The sequence below is a fragment of the Cyanistes caeruleus genome, chromosome 7 (genome assembly GCF_971803275.1).
Source record: "Cyanistes caeruleus chromosome 7, bCyaCae1.hap1.1, whole genome shotgun sequence".
Lineage (NCBI taxonomy): Eukaryota > Metazoa > Chordata > Aves > Passeriformes > Paridae > Cyanistes > Cyanistes caeruleus.
In genome coordinates this window covers 19,182,629-19,198,828 of record NC_141707.1, presented here as the reverse complement: position 1 = coordinate 19,198,828, position 16,200 = coordinate 19,182,629, and the positions used below count along the sequence as shown (strand labels likewise).

At 36.8% G+C, this 16,200-nt stretch overlaps 1 protein-coding gene across 4 annotated transcripts in view; it reads left to right on the top strand.

Annotated features, from left to right (window-relative positions):
• The window catches only part of AGPS (alkylglycerone phosphate synthase), a 75,311-nt gene that overhangs the window by 41,351 nt on the left and 17,760 nt on the right, over window positions 1–16,200 (top strand). For all 4 annotated transcript variants that reach the window (XM_086898029.1, XM_086898026.1, XM_086898027.1 and 1 more), the window contains 10 exons: window positions 1,518–1,638; window positions 1,720–1,794; window positions 3,420–3,491; window positions 5,009–5,088; window positions 6,714–6,794; window positions 7,852–7,977; window positions 10,025–10,133; window positions 10,558–10,685; window positions 13,274–13,325; window positions 15,530–15,606. In XM_086898029.1, the coding sequence (XP_086754155.1) occupies window positions 1,518–1,638; window positions 1,720–1,794; window positions 3,420–3,491; window positions 5,009–5,088; window positions 6,714–6,794; window positions 7,852–7,977; window positions 10,025–10,133; window positions 10,558–10,685; window positions 13,274–13,325; window positions 15,530–15,606 (921 nt within the window). The remainder of the gene's footprint in view (window positions 1–1,517; window positions 1,639–1,719; window positions 1,795–3,419; window positions 3,492–5,008; window positions 5,089–6,713; window positions 6,795–7,851; window positions 7,978–10,024; window positions 10,134–10,557; window positions 10,686–13,273; window positions 13,326–15,529; window positions 15,607–16,200) is intronic.

Genomic DNA, 16,200 nt, shown 5'->3' with positions numbered 1-16,200 from the left:
ATGAAACCATTTTGTTATTCTATTTTTGTATTTGACAAGAAGTATAGGTAAGGCTTGTCAAAGAGATGTCTTAAGTTTTTTCAACTAGGTACAACATTACTGCACAATACTTTTTGATAGGGCTGTAAACAAGTTGTTTCTGGCATCACTAGGCAGCCTGTAATCTCTCCTGAGAGCTTTATAGCAAAAATGCAGTTGCAGTCTTTTCTTTGGATTGATTTCAGTTAATTATCCAGCAAGGCTTGCATGGAAGAAGTATGAAAGCATTGCACTCTTTTAACTAATTTTTGTTCAATCCCATATTTTTAAAAGTGTGTTTAAAAAAAAAAGATGTGGCTGTAAAAAACTTCTGCTCTCAGACTTCAGGGACTTTGTTAACAGGAAATAAGACTCTTGACCAACATTTTCTTTTACAGTAAGACTTGAAGTCAAGAAGTTAGATTTTTGTCATCAGACAAGCTTTTTACCTAATTAAAACACTCTTTAATTAGAGGCCATTTGTGACAGAGGACATATTCCTTTAGGGAGATTACGCATATTTGCTCCATTTTTAAGGAAAGAAAAAAAGGCATGATCTTTTTGGAATCTTCAAAGCATATAGAAGTCTTACACTTAATGTCTGCAAAGTACTTTTTAATCTGGATCTTGTAAAGGATTCTTTGAGTGGGTTTAAAAAGTTTACACATGAACTACATTTTTATGTGCCCAATAATTGAAAGTGGAGTTCAGAAAAGAGACTTAAGTGGTTATGTTTGCACTTTGAGTAGCTGTAAGAGTACTAGACAAGACATCTGTTGGAAGAATCTGAAAGAATGGGCTGTTAGAAAATTTCAAGCAGAGATTTTCCCTCTGGACTTACAGAATCTTGATTCAAGGTCTGTTGGTAAGTCAAAATGTCCTGTGTAGCTTCATTGAAAGAAGAACACCTTTCCAAGGTGTTTTTTGGGACTTCAGACGGAGGCTTTCTGGAAACACCTGTATGTATATCAACATGGATTTTATGGAATCTTTCTTATAGGTGAGGTGTGCTTAAAGCATGCTAGTTATGTTACATCAGTCAATTTTAGTTTTGCGTAGCACTGACTTCTGACTGGCCTTTGATTCTATTTGGATTTAACTCTTGGGACATGACAGGAAGAGGGGACGTGGGTTAGGGAAAACAGAACTGTAAGTAGAAGAATTTGCAGTGTGTAGTGGCTTTAGTATGTATTCTGGTACCTTGGGAAGTCTTAAAAAGAGATAATTTATTCAGTATGCATTCATAAGCTCATGTATTTCTCCAGATTTATCAGGAGAAAGAAAGGTAAGAAAGTACTATTGAAATAAAACTTCTTGTGTGCAGAGTAGGATAAGCTGGATTGGTGGTTTGAAGATGTGAAGGAGAGCTGCTGTCTTTCTGATCTGGAATAGGTGTGTTTGGGTATCAGTCAGTGTTAGCCTGTTTTTCTTATTTCTCTTGTACAGAAATGCTGGAAGAGTGACTCTATCTTTAATTAATTTATTTTCTTGTATTGTAGACATCCTTAAATGTTAATGATGTACCTCCATCTGTCGTAAATGAAGAATTTCTTCAGGATCTTAGAGCCACTAAAATCTCATATTCCCAGGATGCAGAAGATAGGGTATTCAGAGCTCATGGTAAGAGAACTTAATTTGTATAACTGTGCTGCTTTTGACCCTTCCTTGTTTGAACTTGTTAACCTATTGCTTGTGTTCCAGGTCACTGCCTACATGAGATATTTGTACTCAGGGAAGGAATGTTTAAGCGAATTCCTGATATAGTTGTATGGCCTGGTAAGTTTTTATTGTCTTTTTCTCCATTCTGAGCTGGAAGGCCATTGTTTACTAAACTCCTGTTCTTTCTAGTCAGGGGAAGGCTGTCTCTTGGTTCCCTGACTTCACTTGTCTTTATAGAAACTGAAGGAATTTTCTCATGAATGGTAATCATGATTGTTTAGCATTTGGACTGCAGGTCATGTATATGAAAGCCCATCATTTTGTGGGGAAGTCAATTTATTATTAATATAGCTGAAGTTTATGTTGACAGATGAATTCACTGCTTAAGTAACCACAGTATAATGTGAATGTGTAAGTTCAGCAAGAGCAGTTGTCAAAAATGGCAGTCTCAGTTTTGGGTTCTAAAGTGTACATGACGCTAGAAGGGTAGTGAAATGTTTGAAGAACTTTTTTTTTTTTTGCATGCTGTACTTTTAGCAAAAAAAAAAAAAAAAAGTTTAACACCTGTAAATCCTATCAGAACTCTTTACAAAAGATCAGTGACTGGAGGAGCAGTGCAATCTGTGAGTATAGGCTAGACCTGGTCATTTCTGTCTAGTAAAAGGATACAAATGCTTTTTTTTTTTACTTGAGTCATGTGACTGTAATCACTATGATCACTACTTCATGAGCCATTCTTCAGTAGTGAACCAAAAAGTCATTTGATCTAAGTAAATATCAGTTTCTGTTCAGTTGTATGATTCCAATTCTTTCTTTACCTAGCTCTTTTTTTACGTTTTATAACTGATAGCTGCACTGCATAAAAAAACCCCAGAATTTCTTACAAGAACTTAGTCCTACTCGGTTTTACCCCCTTTACTTAGGGGGTAAAAGATCACATATGGAAAGCATGAAAAGAGGCACTATAAGATGAAATTCATTACTTGAGGCCAGGTACTCTGCAGCACTAGTGACTGTGAACAGTACTTGCCACAACTTCTATTTTGTGTAGTTCCAAAAGCAGCTGAAACAAAATGATTGACTACCTTCATTTAATAGAGATCTGTATGACAAGAGCAAATTAGCCAGAGTTTGGAAACTATTTATTTAGTCCTGCTCATTATTTTCTCTTTGTACAAACTCATGGATGCAATGCATTTGATCTCTTTTTTGATCCTTTTACTTGACTGTGCACAAGCATTTCCGCTTCCCTCTTTGACCAGGTACAGAACACATCCTGAAAAACTAGATTTCATCAGCAGCTCCACTTCTGAAACTGAATGTCAGCCAGGAAGAAAAAGATGTGCTGTTCATCTCTCAGAAGAGACTAATTTCTCACTTAAAGTAAATTGGACAGCCTATTTTCAATGAAAGCTTTACATGTGATTTGTTCTCCAGGATACCTAGATGAATTGTTAATTGTTTTCTTGCTCTGAGAATGTACAGGTTGTCTCAAGCTGTGCATAGAGCAAGAGATTAAGACTGTAGTTAGTTCTTCAAATGTAGAATTGTTTGAGGTCTAAACTTTACCCTGTAACTGCTACTTCTGCACCCAGCTCTTATTTACTGTCTAACTTTGAAATGCATTCCTTGCTGGTGTCAGAAAAGGAGCTGCTGCTTATTCAGGCTGCTGTATTTAGTAATAAGCACAAATAACAGTACCAAGCACAAATCCTGTTTTTTACCTGTTTGTACTTTTTTAGTTTGCCATGAAGATGTAGTTAAAATTGTGGAATTAGCCTGCAAACACAATCTCTGCATAATACCCTTTGGTGGTAAGTGAAATCATGAAATCTCATATCTATTTAAGGTTATTAGTGAAAATGTCTTCTACTTCAATTTAAATATATGTTCTTCATTAGTTGTGCTCTGCTCCCACATCATGTATAAATAAGGGGTTTTTTTTGTTGCAGTGTTGAAACTCAAAGTTTCAGAGAGGATTGTGGTCAACCACTACTGCAAGGTTTTTCTAATTTCCTTGTAGATGATGTTCAGTAGAGACTCTTGTGGCAAGGAATTTTCAGGAAGTGTTCAAGATACAGAGTACAGCTAAAGGCCTGTACAATCTGTGTCTTCAGCCTAAAGAATTCGTAAAGGACTTCAGGTTTTCATTGTGGATGTCTTCTATAAGCCTGCTGAAGTAGAGTTGTGAGTTACCTTGTTTTGACATAGAGCTTAGGACACATGGGGTGTAGGTTTTCATAACCTCATTCTCTGAGAAAGTTTTTGTCAAGAACTCTTAATTCTGTGGTATCAATCTGTGAGTTTTACTTGGTACTTGCTTACGCAAAAGGGCATTAACTATTAGAGAAGATAAGCATTTCACTTGAAAACAATACCAAACTTGTGGAACCTCGACACTCTTACCCTTGCCAGATGTATCTGAAGGGCTGTAAGACTGATAAAAGTTATCTTCTAACTGATAGTAATAAATCAGTAGAGCTGAAAGTAGCAATATCAACTCTTTCTTGTTCGCTGTCCAGGATACAGAAAGATCTTCATGTTGTTTCCCAAGTTTTTTTCTAGTAAACTACAGTCAACTTGTGAAGTTATTACAGTGGGGGTTGGTATTTAAGGAAAGTGACACCTTTTCTATCACTGGAAACAAAGGTGATGAGCTTCACTGGTCTTGCAGAGTGTTTTATAAGCTGGTACTTTGTACTTGCCATTGTCTTCTTGTAACCTGCTATGGAGCTGGAGCATCCCATCTTCTCTTTTCTTATGGCTGTGGCAGTCTTGGGAAACAAAAGGCTTCTTGGAGGCTGTTCTGTGACATACTATAGAGATACATTAGAAACTGCTTATAAGTCTGATGCTTGATTTTAGCCTATTTTTTTAATAGTTAAACCCTTTCACTTTTTCTCTCAGATAAGTATTACATTCCTGTAGTAGGCAAACTCCATATTCCAAATTATTAGATTGAAGCATAGTGGTTTCCATAGTGATATCTAAAGAATATACACTATAGCTCTCTGTTTCTTGAATGGCTTTGTATTTTCTTATACTTCTTTGTTTTAAAGCTCTGTGCTGGGTTTAGCAGAAGCAGCTGAGATGGTCACAGGATGTCATGTTTGTTACGGAGTGCTTCTAAAGCATTCCGCTGCCACCTTGATTTTGTGAAACCTGGTCTGGGAGAGGGGCAGCCTTAAGAGGCTAATCACTAGCCTCAAAAGTTAACTTCAGTGATCTTTCTTTATTCAGTTCCGTATCAGAAAGGAGGGAGAGAGGCATGCTATTGGAAGAAAAGCTACGTGAGAATTTTATGATCACAATATCATTCCCATATTTGCAGGAGGGACAAGTGTCTCTAGTGCCCTTGAATGTCCTGAAGAAGAAAAAAGAACAATTGTCTCCCTGGATACATCACAAATGGTATGATGTCTTATTTATTTTATTTTTTTAAAATCATCCTACAGTTACTTGGGTAATCACTAGAGAATGACATTCTTTCTTTTCCAGAATAAAGTAGGGATGGAAATGTTAATCTGCACCATGATGATTAAATTGGTACTCCTTCAGTTTGTTTTATTCTGATATTAGTCCTGTACTACTTCATATGACCTGTATATATTTAATAAGAAAAAAAAATCACTGTTAAGCCTTATAGCAGCTTTAAGTGATCAAACTCCAAGAAAGCTACTCTTCTTTTATATTAGAATTTGTATCTGAGGATAAATGAAAGGCTAAAAGGAAGTTGTTATTGTGAATTTCACTAGTTTTTGAACTAGACTTCAAATTACTTAAAGCAAAGATTGATAAGATGACCTAATATCTATAAATCAACTTGAAGGATAAACTTTCAAGAAATAGCTGGGGTTTTTGTGTAGATAACATCTTGAGAATGTGAAGTTCATAGCTTTATGGCAGCCTAGAAATGAAGTTCTGCAAAATTTATTGCTAGTTTTCATCTTTTCATTATGAAGGAGCTTTGTACTTTTAAAATGATAGATTTATGGGTACTTGGTAATGAGATGCTTCAGAAACATCTCTGTATCTTTCATGTAAGGCTTTACTGCCTCCAATACCTGCTGAGTATTATTAACTCCTTTAGCCTTGAAGGTAAAACCTGGGTTTTGGCTCTGTTCTCTCCACTCAGTAGTTCTTCAGTTAAACAAAGTGATTTTTTTCTGCAGGGTGGTAGTTTTATGTTGAAGGAAGCTCTTCAGGTGTCTGTGCAGAATGAGATCCAACAAGTACAGTAGTGACTGAGGCCTTCATTTGAACTCCTTGGTTTATAGTGCATAGTTTTGACTTCTGCCAGGTTTGGGTGTGGCAAGGAAATGTGGTTAATTCTTAATATCTTGCTTTCTTAATATCTTGATTTCTTAATATCTAGCTTAATATCAGCTAGATGTGTAAATAAGCATTATGTCAGAAAATAAACCACTTTCATGTGTTTTGAATGACTGACAGCCAGTTCTTGTAATCATTAATGAAGAGGAAAATAAGAAAATTAAGGTGAAAGGAGGCATTATCAAAGTTAAAACGTGTGTGTCTCAGAGCAGTTAACATGAATGCTGGAGCTTTACTATTTTAACAGGTACTTAATGGTTATCTTTATCTTATATGTTGGGTCTGTATTGCATAAAAGCTGATTTATATAGGCATCTGAGATCAGTTCAGCAGTTTATGCTGAAACTGAAGGAGCTGAAGTAGTTGGCATTGAATAATTTGTTAACCCATACTTTGTGAGGGGGAGACTCCTGTAAGAGTTGTGATTTAATTATTTTTTGGCTTTTTTTCTTTTTATTCTCTAGACACCCCTGGTATAAATTGATGAACATATATGTTAGTCTCTTGTAGTGGTGACTTCATAAATTGAAACCTGTTGTGTAGCAGCTTGAGACAGTGAAGAGCCTCAGCTTCCATTGGTGTAATAACTGGAGTGGTATTAATAGTAAATTGTGTGACTAAGCATGTTGATCCTACAGCATTAGGGAAAGAAATAAACAAAGATCTTAAACACTCCTTCTTCATTTTGATTGGCTTTTCGACAGAATCGGATTCTCTGGATAGATGAAAAAAACTTAACAGCTTGTGTAGAAGCTGGCATTGTTGGACAAGATCTGGAAAAACAGGTATTTTTATCTGGTTAAGTTTCTAGTATTTTTTTTATATTTTTCTTAGGTATTGTTCATATCTTGTCTATGTCATTGAATGCTAGCTTAATTCTTGTGTGTTTTCATGCGGCTGGTAAGAACTATAAGCAATGGCTATGGACCCACCCTTTCAAATATATGACCAGTAAACCTAGAAAGCCACAAGTTCCTGTGGTATAGAGAGAACCATGAGCTAAATGAATCAGTGGACAGGATGTAGAAGTGACTTTCAGTCTTCAATCTAGAACCACTGTGTACAACAGAATGTAGTTAGTGATCCATGTTACATGGTATACTTAAATACAGCTGTCCAACGTGATTGTTACCAGTTGGTCAGTGCAAATTGATTTTCTCAAATGCACTAATGCAGTTATCACTTAATGTGAGACTGCTTGGCCTTTAATTCTTGCTGTTTGACAGCTTTGGTGTTGTAATTCTGAGGGCATCCAGTCAACCTCAGGTGCTGTGCAGATGGCAAAGCCAAGTTAATGCAGAAAAATGAGAAACAAGTGACTCCTTGATGTACAAGAATGCGTGATCTGCATCACAAGTAGTTGACAGTGTTGCATACAGGAAGCCCAGCCAGATGGCTGTATATTAAAACACATCTCTCCTTGAGAGAATTAAGTACAGGCAATTTACTCAAATTTTCTGTAGACCTGCTGCATATCACATTAGGATAGAAGAAACAAGAGATTAAGTGCCTTATTTATTGACAGCATTTGTGGGAAGTTGGCAGTTACTTAAGTTATAACTTTTTGCAGATGTATATGAACACCTTGTTTTTAACAATAGAGTTCTCAGTTTTAAAATATGGGGGAAGAGTATTATAGGACAACATGTAGCACAGCTATGCACAGTAGAAGCAGACTCAATTTGTGTGTCATGTACATATCTAAGATAGAAGTTGAATAAATGCATGTGTGATCACTTGTTTGGTTTGTTTGGGGTTTTTTTTTAATAAGTATAAAATATTGAACTTAAAGTACTAAATCAATGCAGGACCTATAGGATGTATTTTTTTTCTTTTCTTTAGCTTGCTGAAAGTGGCTTCTGTACAGGCCATGAACCAGACTCAATGGAATTCAGTTCACTAGGAGGATGGGTAGCAACACGAGCATCTGGCATGAAAAAAAACATCTATGGAAACATTGAAGATCTGGTAAGTAGTTTTAATACTTGTTATAATTTCTCTGTTGAGATACTTAACTTTTATAATAACTCATGGTGGGAGAGGAAATTGTGGTTCTTCATGTAATATAGTTTTGGCATTGAATCTTGACTGAAATACTTTTTTTCCTTGCTTTTGGTATTAGTCCCAATAATCCTTATCACTGATATAAATGTGATTTTCATTTGAGCACTCACTGACTAGCTTAAGGAATTGTTACCTCGTCCTGATTCTGCTGCTGTCTTCTACTATTCCGGTCTCTGTTAATCCAGTGTAATACTCCTGTCAAGTTTCCAGAAGTCCCATATTCTCTCCTACCTGTTGTGTGTACCTGAAGATGTCTAGCTGAACTGTCTAACTCTGACAGCATGCAAGTTCCCCACCTTCCTACATGCCCATGGCTAGCAGTATTTTTTAAATCACTAGGCTGATCTAATTGAACGTGTGGGTGCACAGTGGTGAGATCTAGTGCCACCACATGGCTTGTAGGAAGCCAGAGGAAGGAGGCAGCAGACTGGGAATGGTAGTATTCTACTCTTGAATCTGTTTTAGTCATTAAAATGGTTTAACTCTATATGAACTCAGATAATTTTTTGAATTTTAAGCATACCTTTTGATTTTAAAGTCTGTGTTTTCTGTTATCTTCAATACATTGACTGTATTGAAGATAAGTCATCACTGCTCAGACTTTGCCTGCCTTTTTGCTTCAAACTATCAGCTTTCTCTCATATTTTGTACAACCCTTCCATACGTGAATTTTTTCCTTCTTTCCTGCAGCGCACTCTAGGTAATGTATGTATCCATGTTACCTCAGGCTTTTTCATCAGCTCATAGTTCAGACATATTTGTTCTGTGCACAGATGTGACACATCACTCTCAGTGACTGAGGCTGGCAGGAGCTACACAGTTTTTATTCAGTAGACCTGGCTGAAGTAAAACTAGTAGCACTTACAAAGTGTCATCATTCCCCTGCTGCCTAAAGTGTTACTGAATGGTACAGTTTTGCTTGTACTGGGAGCTGTGGAGCAGGAGGCTTCTCTATTATGGAAGCATAACTTCAGGCTAAAACAGCTTCTGAAATTTTCATTAGGAGGAAATAGGATTGAAAATTGATTCAGAACAGTTCATGAGTTTCAAAATAGCACAGTGAGAATGTTTCAAGGAAGTGTTTACCTTCTGAGGAACTTTATAGCTTGAAACAGTGTGTTATATAAGCTGCCTAAAATCCACTTACTGCAGAATCAACAGCTCATAAATTCCATATAGTGAAAATTACTTAGCTACCTGTGCTAATTTAAAGCTTTAAAGCCATTAGGTGAAATTCAGTAATTTTGCTTCATTTAAAGGCATTACTAAAGAAAAGCTGAAACTCTACCCTCCTTGGTATAAAATAGAGGATTGAATTGAATAGAGGATTGATTAAAAAAACCCACATATGAGCTCTATTGCATGTGCTTGAATAAAGCTGGAAACAATAACATTGAAAAATATTTTTTTAAAAAACAACCTTCTAGCCCTACACATGTGTCAGTCTTATGGCAGCTTTTATATTGATAATCTATTTCACAAAGCTTACTTCTGTCTTTCCTCTTAACTGAAATATTTCTGTAGCAATCAATGACTGAACTACAGTAGCTTTATCAAGCAGCAGTTCTAAAGCAAAACTTAAGCAAAGTTTAAACCCTCCCTTTTTTCCTCTGTAGTATGGATGTATATTCTGGGTTAAAATCCTGGTATATATAAAGTTCTATTTGTGAAGTTCTACATTGAGAAGCAAAACAGTTTTAACTGGCATTGCCTGGATGCAGCCACCAGCTGATATGATTTGTCATAGAATGGAAACAATCTGTTGTGTGGGGAAACCATGCTGTGTTAAAATAATGGTTGGTAACCATCCTCAGGTTCTTGGGGTTGCCTGCAGAATGTCTGAAACCTATAAATCCAAACTGTATCAAACTTTATGTTTTGTGGAAAATGCATGAAATAAAAATCTGTGCTTAATGCTAGTATTTATCATCATTGCACTTTGTTTAAACAGGTGATTCATATAAAAATGGTAACTCCTAGAGGAATAGTAGAAAAAAACTGTCAAGTACCTCGCATGTCAACAGGACCTGATATCCATCACTTCATTATGGGATCTGAAGGTATAAACAGAGTAATTTCACTTACTGCATCTTAATTCAGCTTCCATAATTCTTGATTATTTGAGCATCTTTAGTGCTGTGGCTTTCAGTGTGTTGATGGGTGGCATTGTGCAGGCATGAATTTCTTGTGTTAGGATAAAACATTGAGACTTTAATAAGAACTGTGAAGCTGCACCTTTTTACACTGCTTTGAATGGACCTGTGGAGTCAGCCTGCAAGTCTAGTAACAAAGAGCACAATTTAGAGAATATTTTGTAAGAATTCACCATGTAAAAAGTGAGGAATAAATCACCTGCTACTGCTAACTGAATTTTTGGGATTTCTAATTTACATTAACTTAAAACATTCTAGTAAATATTAAGTTGGGTAGCTTGCAAGAAGTTCATCTTGCAACATTTTGCTCAGTTTTTCTCCTCTCCTGAAGGAACTCTTGGAGTGGTTACTGAAGTTACAATAAAGATTCGCCCAGTCCCTGAATACCAGAAGTACGGCTCTGTGGTCTTCCCCAACTTTGAGCGAGGGGTGGCCTGCTTGAGGGAAGTGGCAAAGCAGGTAAAGAAAAGCTGGATGTTGACTTCACTCAAGGACTCATGGATTCTAGCAGTAGGGGTGTATTGATGCTTCAGTATTTCTGGCAGTTGATAACAAGGAATTTGAGGTAGGAATCTCATAAGCATGTATGCTCCATGAAATGAATGATATGGCCCATGAGGATTTTGGAAATCACTCAGTCGAGGACTGAGCACATTATGGCTTTGCTTGGTATTCTGAGCTGAAACGTGGACAAGCCTTATAATGGCTTGTTTCAGTAGAAGTTACTTTCACTTTGCAGCCTGTATCTTCTTCAGCTGAGACCTTTAGCCTCAGATTAATTAGGACTGTATAAAAGGGACCAGTGTTAAAAGGAATTGAGTTGCAGCATACATATAAAAGACAGTTGAATTTGTGGCTTTGAAGTGGTAAAGGAACAAAAGGAATATAATGGATAGATGTGGCCGCTATTTAGAAATCACTGCCTGGAGCACAGTGATATGGGCAGGTGAGATGGATATTTCCAAGTGGAGTTGTGCTTACTCTGTAGTATTTAAGTAGAAAATAGTGCAGTCAGATGGTTTCAGGTAGTGAAGTATTTAAGTATCCAAGTTCTGTAGTACTTTTCCTCAAGGCTGTGCTTCCAAACAAATCTTACTCTGGCTAGCCTCTTTCTCCACTGACTAACTTTTCTTTGTTCTGTGCAAAACATACCAAATTATATATATGAATAGTAGAATATACCCTGAATTGGGGAAATAATTTCAGAAATGTTTTAATTAATGCCAAACTAAACACAGCTTTACATTTTTTCCAGTGATTGGTCTAAATTAATGGCTTAATGTTCCAAGCCAGATGTTCAAGCTGGTATGTGAATGACATGTATATGCTAGTCAGCAGCACTTGCCAGTTTTTCTGTCGTGCTTCTACTGCTAGTGCTTGTCCTTCCTTTTAAAGGTACCTAAGCAGACTTTTTGGGAATGCTTAATCATATGGCTGATCAACATTTAAAATCAGTTAGGGGACTCATGTCTTCTCTGTCTATGGGCTTAGTTAGAGGGGAAAAAAGAGGCACAGTTTGCCACTTAATGTTGCTCCATTTCTCAGCTTCTGTTGCTGCTGCTGCCGTTTCTCTGCTTACTTGAGCCTGAACCACATATTCTCTTCTGTTCCCCCTCGCATCAATCTCAGTAGTAATTACAATGATTGCTGTCTGAAAAGCTTTTTCTTTTATGTATTAGTCCACTTTAATGTAAGAACAAGCAGCCTGCAGGTTGTGGGTGGGCTGGTCTCATTTAAAACCATTCCCACAGCTTCTGTCAACCTGCCTGGTGAGCTCCCTTGGTTCATGTTCTTCCTTCCTCTTGTGTGACCAAATACATATTAATGATATTGTGATGTGTGAACATGTCAAATGAAGTGAAAGAGCAGTACTTCCAAATCTATGTGATTAGGTGATGACTAGTCTAAAATTCAGACTTGTCACATTCCTCTGGCCATACATTTCAGTATGGCTGGACATGGTTGTCAGCGATTATATGATGTAGGCATATGCATGACCAGAAACTTACTTAACTGAAAGCAGCTGTTCTTACAGTTTTTCAGATTCCTGTACAGTGCAGAATCTAGATTAGACCCAAGTACAGATTTTAATTGAAGTCTGACAGCAGAGCATGAGTGTACTCATGCCAGGATGGAGTCAACTTCTTTCATAGCAGTACGTGTGGTGTTAGCTTTTGTACTTGTAACTAAAAGAGTGTTTACACACAAGTGGTTTAGTTATTGCTAAACAGTGTGTACACAGTGTCAAGGCTTTTTCTGTTTGTCCCTCTCTTCCCACCAGCAAGTGTGTTGGGACAGATAAGAGGCTGGGAGGGTACACAGTTGGGACAACTGATCCAAACTGACTAAATTCAGATACTATATAACAGATAATATGATCATAAATAAAACTAGAGGGGGGTGTTTCCTAGGTGTTGCCGTTGCTTGAAGACTGGCTGCATAGTCAGCTGATGGTAATTAATTGCTTTTTGCATTGTGCTTTTGTGGGTTTTTTTCCCCGTTTTACAAGCTGTCTTCATCTCAACCCATGGGTTTTTCTGCTTTTGCCCTTTTGATTTTTCTTCCCCATCCCACTAGGGAGGGGGCTGAGTGAGCAGCTGTGTAGTGCTCAGCTGCATGCTAGGGTGACCCTCAACAATTAAACTTTTTCAATGGATTTTTATTATGTGTGTATCTCTGATTACACAGAAACGTAAGCTTGATGTACTAAGCACGTGTACTATCTTTAGTGCATGTGCCATTTTAGAAAAACACTCAGCATTTGAAGATCAATGTTTTTGGACTATTGCTGTGTTGGCTTGAGGTTAAACTGAAAATTCTCAATGCATTATGTATAGAGATACCTAGCAGATGTTGCTATTCCAGTGAAAACAAACTTCTAGTCACCCTGTTTCAATGATGATGATGGCCAGAGGTTCTCTGGTATCAAAATGTGCTTTCTTATATGCTGTTTTAAAATGAAAATCTGATCACAATGAATTTTAAAACCAACTATGTATATTATCTTCTTATTCTTCCTCTCTTACTTCCCTAACTTTGCCTCCAAGAGATGTGCTCCTGCATCAATTCGCCTTGTCGACAATGCACAGTTTCAGTTTGGTAAGTATGTAGATCATGATGGAGTATCATTTGTTTCCAAGGGGTTTTTAGTAGCTTTAGTCTGTTTTGGGTAGTAATTCCTTTGCTCAAATTTAGACAGAAGGCAGTGAACCCAGAGTTCAAACTCCAGATAGAGCCATAATGCGAGCTTCAGAAACAGAAGCCTGTCTGTCTCTGAGGAAACGCTATCAACTACTTGAGTCAGTAAAGAGCCTCACTGCTTGTAAATGAGATGGGTTTTCTGCTATGTTTCCATTCTTGACATTTAGTCAGTTGGTGAGATTGACATTCTGGAATCACTTCTATTATTTTACTGTAAAGGAGCAGAGATTCCAGTTTTAAAATACAGTACTTGAAACATTTTCTTCCTGAGAGTATTAATGAGAAGTTGAATATGAAAAAAAAATATAAAAAAATCAGAATGCCTGCACCTTGTTTTTGAGGTAAGTGTGTTGATTCCTTTAAATTTCATTAAAACGTCTCAGGTTCCTTAGAAGTAGTAGGTTTTTTGAAAATATTCTGATACCATAATGTTTGATTGGGTGGGAGAGAGGCAATGACATTTGTTCAAAGTGATCTCTCTGTTTTCAAAAAAAGATCAGTGTTGTAAATGCTGTAACTGTGTTCCAGTACATCTTAGCTGTTAGGCTTTAAGTATCAAAAGTCAATGAAGCTGCCAGAAGATTCCTGAAGACAAAAGATTTTACAGAATTTCAACTAGTTTAAACACCTAAATAGGACAATGTCAAATATGCAGAGCAATAATTTCTCAGCAATTCTTAGGGAAAGCTGTCATTTTAAACTCTCATAAATTTGGCAGAAGATATGTTCTGGCTCAAGACACTCTGATGGAGACCGTGGAGTTCCACAACCCAAAAGCTTATAGCTTGCAGAACTTGCTGAGACCATGCTATTTTGATTGTACCCAGAAGATGCAAATGGGAAGTGTTGATTGACCTTGAAAACCTCCACTATAATACTTCAACTAGTCAGATTTTCTGGAACTTCTTTTGCACAGAAGCCTCAGTGATGAATCTCAGCTTCAAATGGCATTAATATAGTGGTGTTGAGGAAGCTGAACTTGATTTTTCAAACCAGGGAAATTGTGATTTGTAAGAGCTGAGAGGGCTTGCTGGGCAAGCTTGCAAAGCTGCTTGCTTTGCTCTCTTTTGTGTTACACTCTCCTGCTCAGACATGTCCAACAGAAGGCATTTCTTTTTTTATTTGGGAATTTGACCAATTGCAAGCTGTAAACCTAGTTTCAGGTGTGACAATATGGATTTTTCTTGTAGTCATTATTAAGTAATTTTTTAGATTGTAGTTTAAGAAATTCATGACTTTTCATGATTTCTGTGTGCTTACTGAAGTCCTCTTTGGGGTTTGTATCTGCAGAGAGACTCCCTCTTGGCTTAAGAGGAAAAAAGAGCAATCAGTTGTTGAAGTTCATGTGTTTTTCAGGAGGAAATGCTTTTTGAAGTATTTTAGAAGGATGTATCATGTAAATGGTGCATAACTTTTTATGAATTGGGCTCACAGCATGTAGGCCAGATGCCAGGCTGCTAAAGTGAAGCAGTAATGAGAGTTCAGAAGTTGTTTGAGACTGAAAACAATGGAACAAACAGTAAAAGACTTTCATCTCAATTAAACCCAGTCCTGAGGCAGAGATGTTAATTTAACAGGCTCCAAGACACATTTATATATCCTGGTAATTTTAGTTCCCCGTTTGTCATTAAGGAAGCAATTACTAGCTTTATGTAGAAAACTTCACACAAGTGATACAACTGTTAAGGAAAAAATTGCTTAACTCCTAACTTGCACCATTTTTGGTTGTTTCAGTGGTTTTGGTATAACTTTAAAAACAAGTCACTGATTTTTGCTCAGTTTTGTGGTGTAAAAACTAATGAAGTGCTCTCGTAAAAATTTTCCACGTGCCATAGGCTTGTGAAATCTATAAACTAAGGCAGCCTTAATAAAAGTATCAAATATTTGTGCACAGCTGTACATATGTCTTCAAAAATTAATGAAGACTTTTCCTAAATCATGTTCTAAATGAGTAGAGAGAATTCTCTTTAATTTTGATAATCAAAGTGCTCCAAGCAGTTCTGGTAATTTTGACTACCAAGCCACTTTTTATTTGTCCCTTGAAGTAAGAATCTTAAGAGCACTGTTTGCCTTAATATGCTTTTTTCTGCTTTTTGCCAAAGGTCATGCTCTTAAACCACAAGTTGCTTCCATTTTTACATCATTTTTGGATGGACTGAAAAAGTTCTACATCACAAAGGTAATTTTGGGGGTTTTAATATTGGTTTGAATTTTGCATGCTATTCATAAAATTCGAGATTTTTTAGTAAACTGCTTCTAGTGCAGCTGAGTGTGAGTGTAACTGATATTACAGTATAAGAACTTGAGGTTCTAAAGGTGGTTTAATTCAAATGAGATTGTGTTTGAGGAGTTAGCCAAGAGAGCTGTTGTCACTGGTCATGCCTGTAGAAGAGATTAATGTGCCATGTCTAACGGTAACTTGGTGACAGAGGAAGACTGGAACAAGTTTACCCATCTTGCATACCAGTGATAATCACTGAATACTGATGGAGCGAGGCCAATACTCTACTATATTTTTATCTTCCTAGATTTTCTGTAGGCATGATCTACCTTCTTATTACAGTGAGCTAGAATTTTGCAAGATCCTCAAGATATTTGGCAAATTTTCCCATATAAATTGTTTTTTTGTCTTTCTGGAATTCATTCCTTTTTAACCTACAAATTATTTGGTGCTAAAATGATGTCACCTCAGCTTCTGTATTAAATATTTTATCTTATTATTGATTTTTCCTCCAAATTACCTAGAGAGTTTCTGCAACTGTGGGTATTCAAA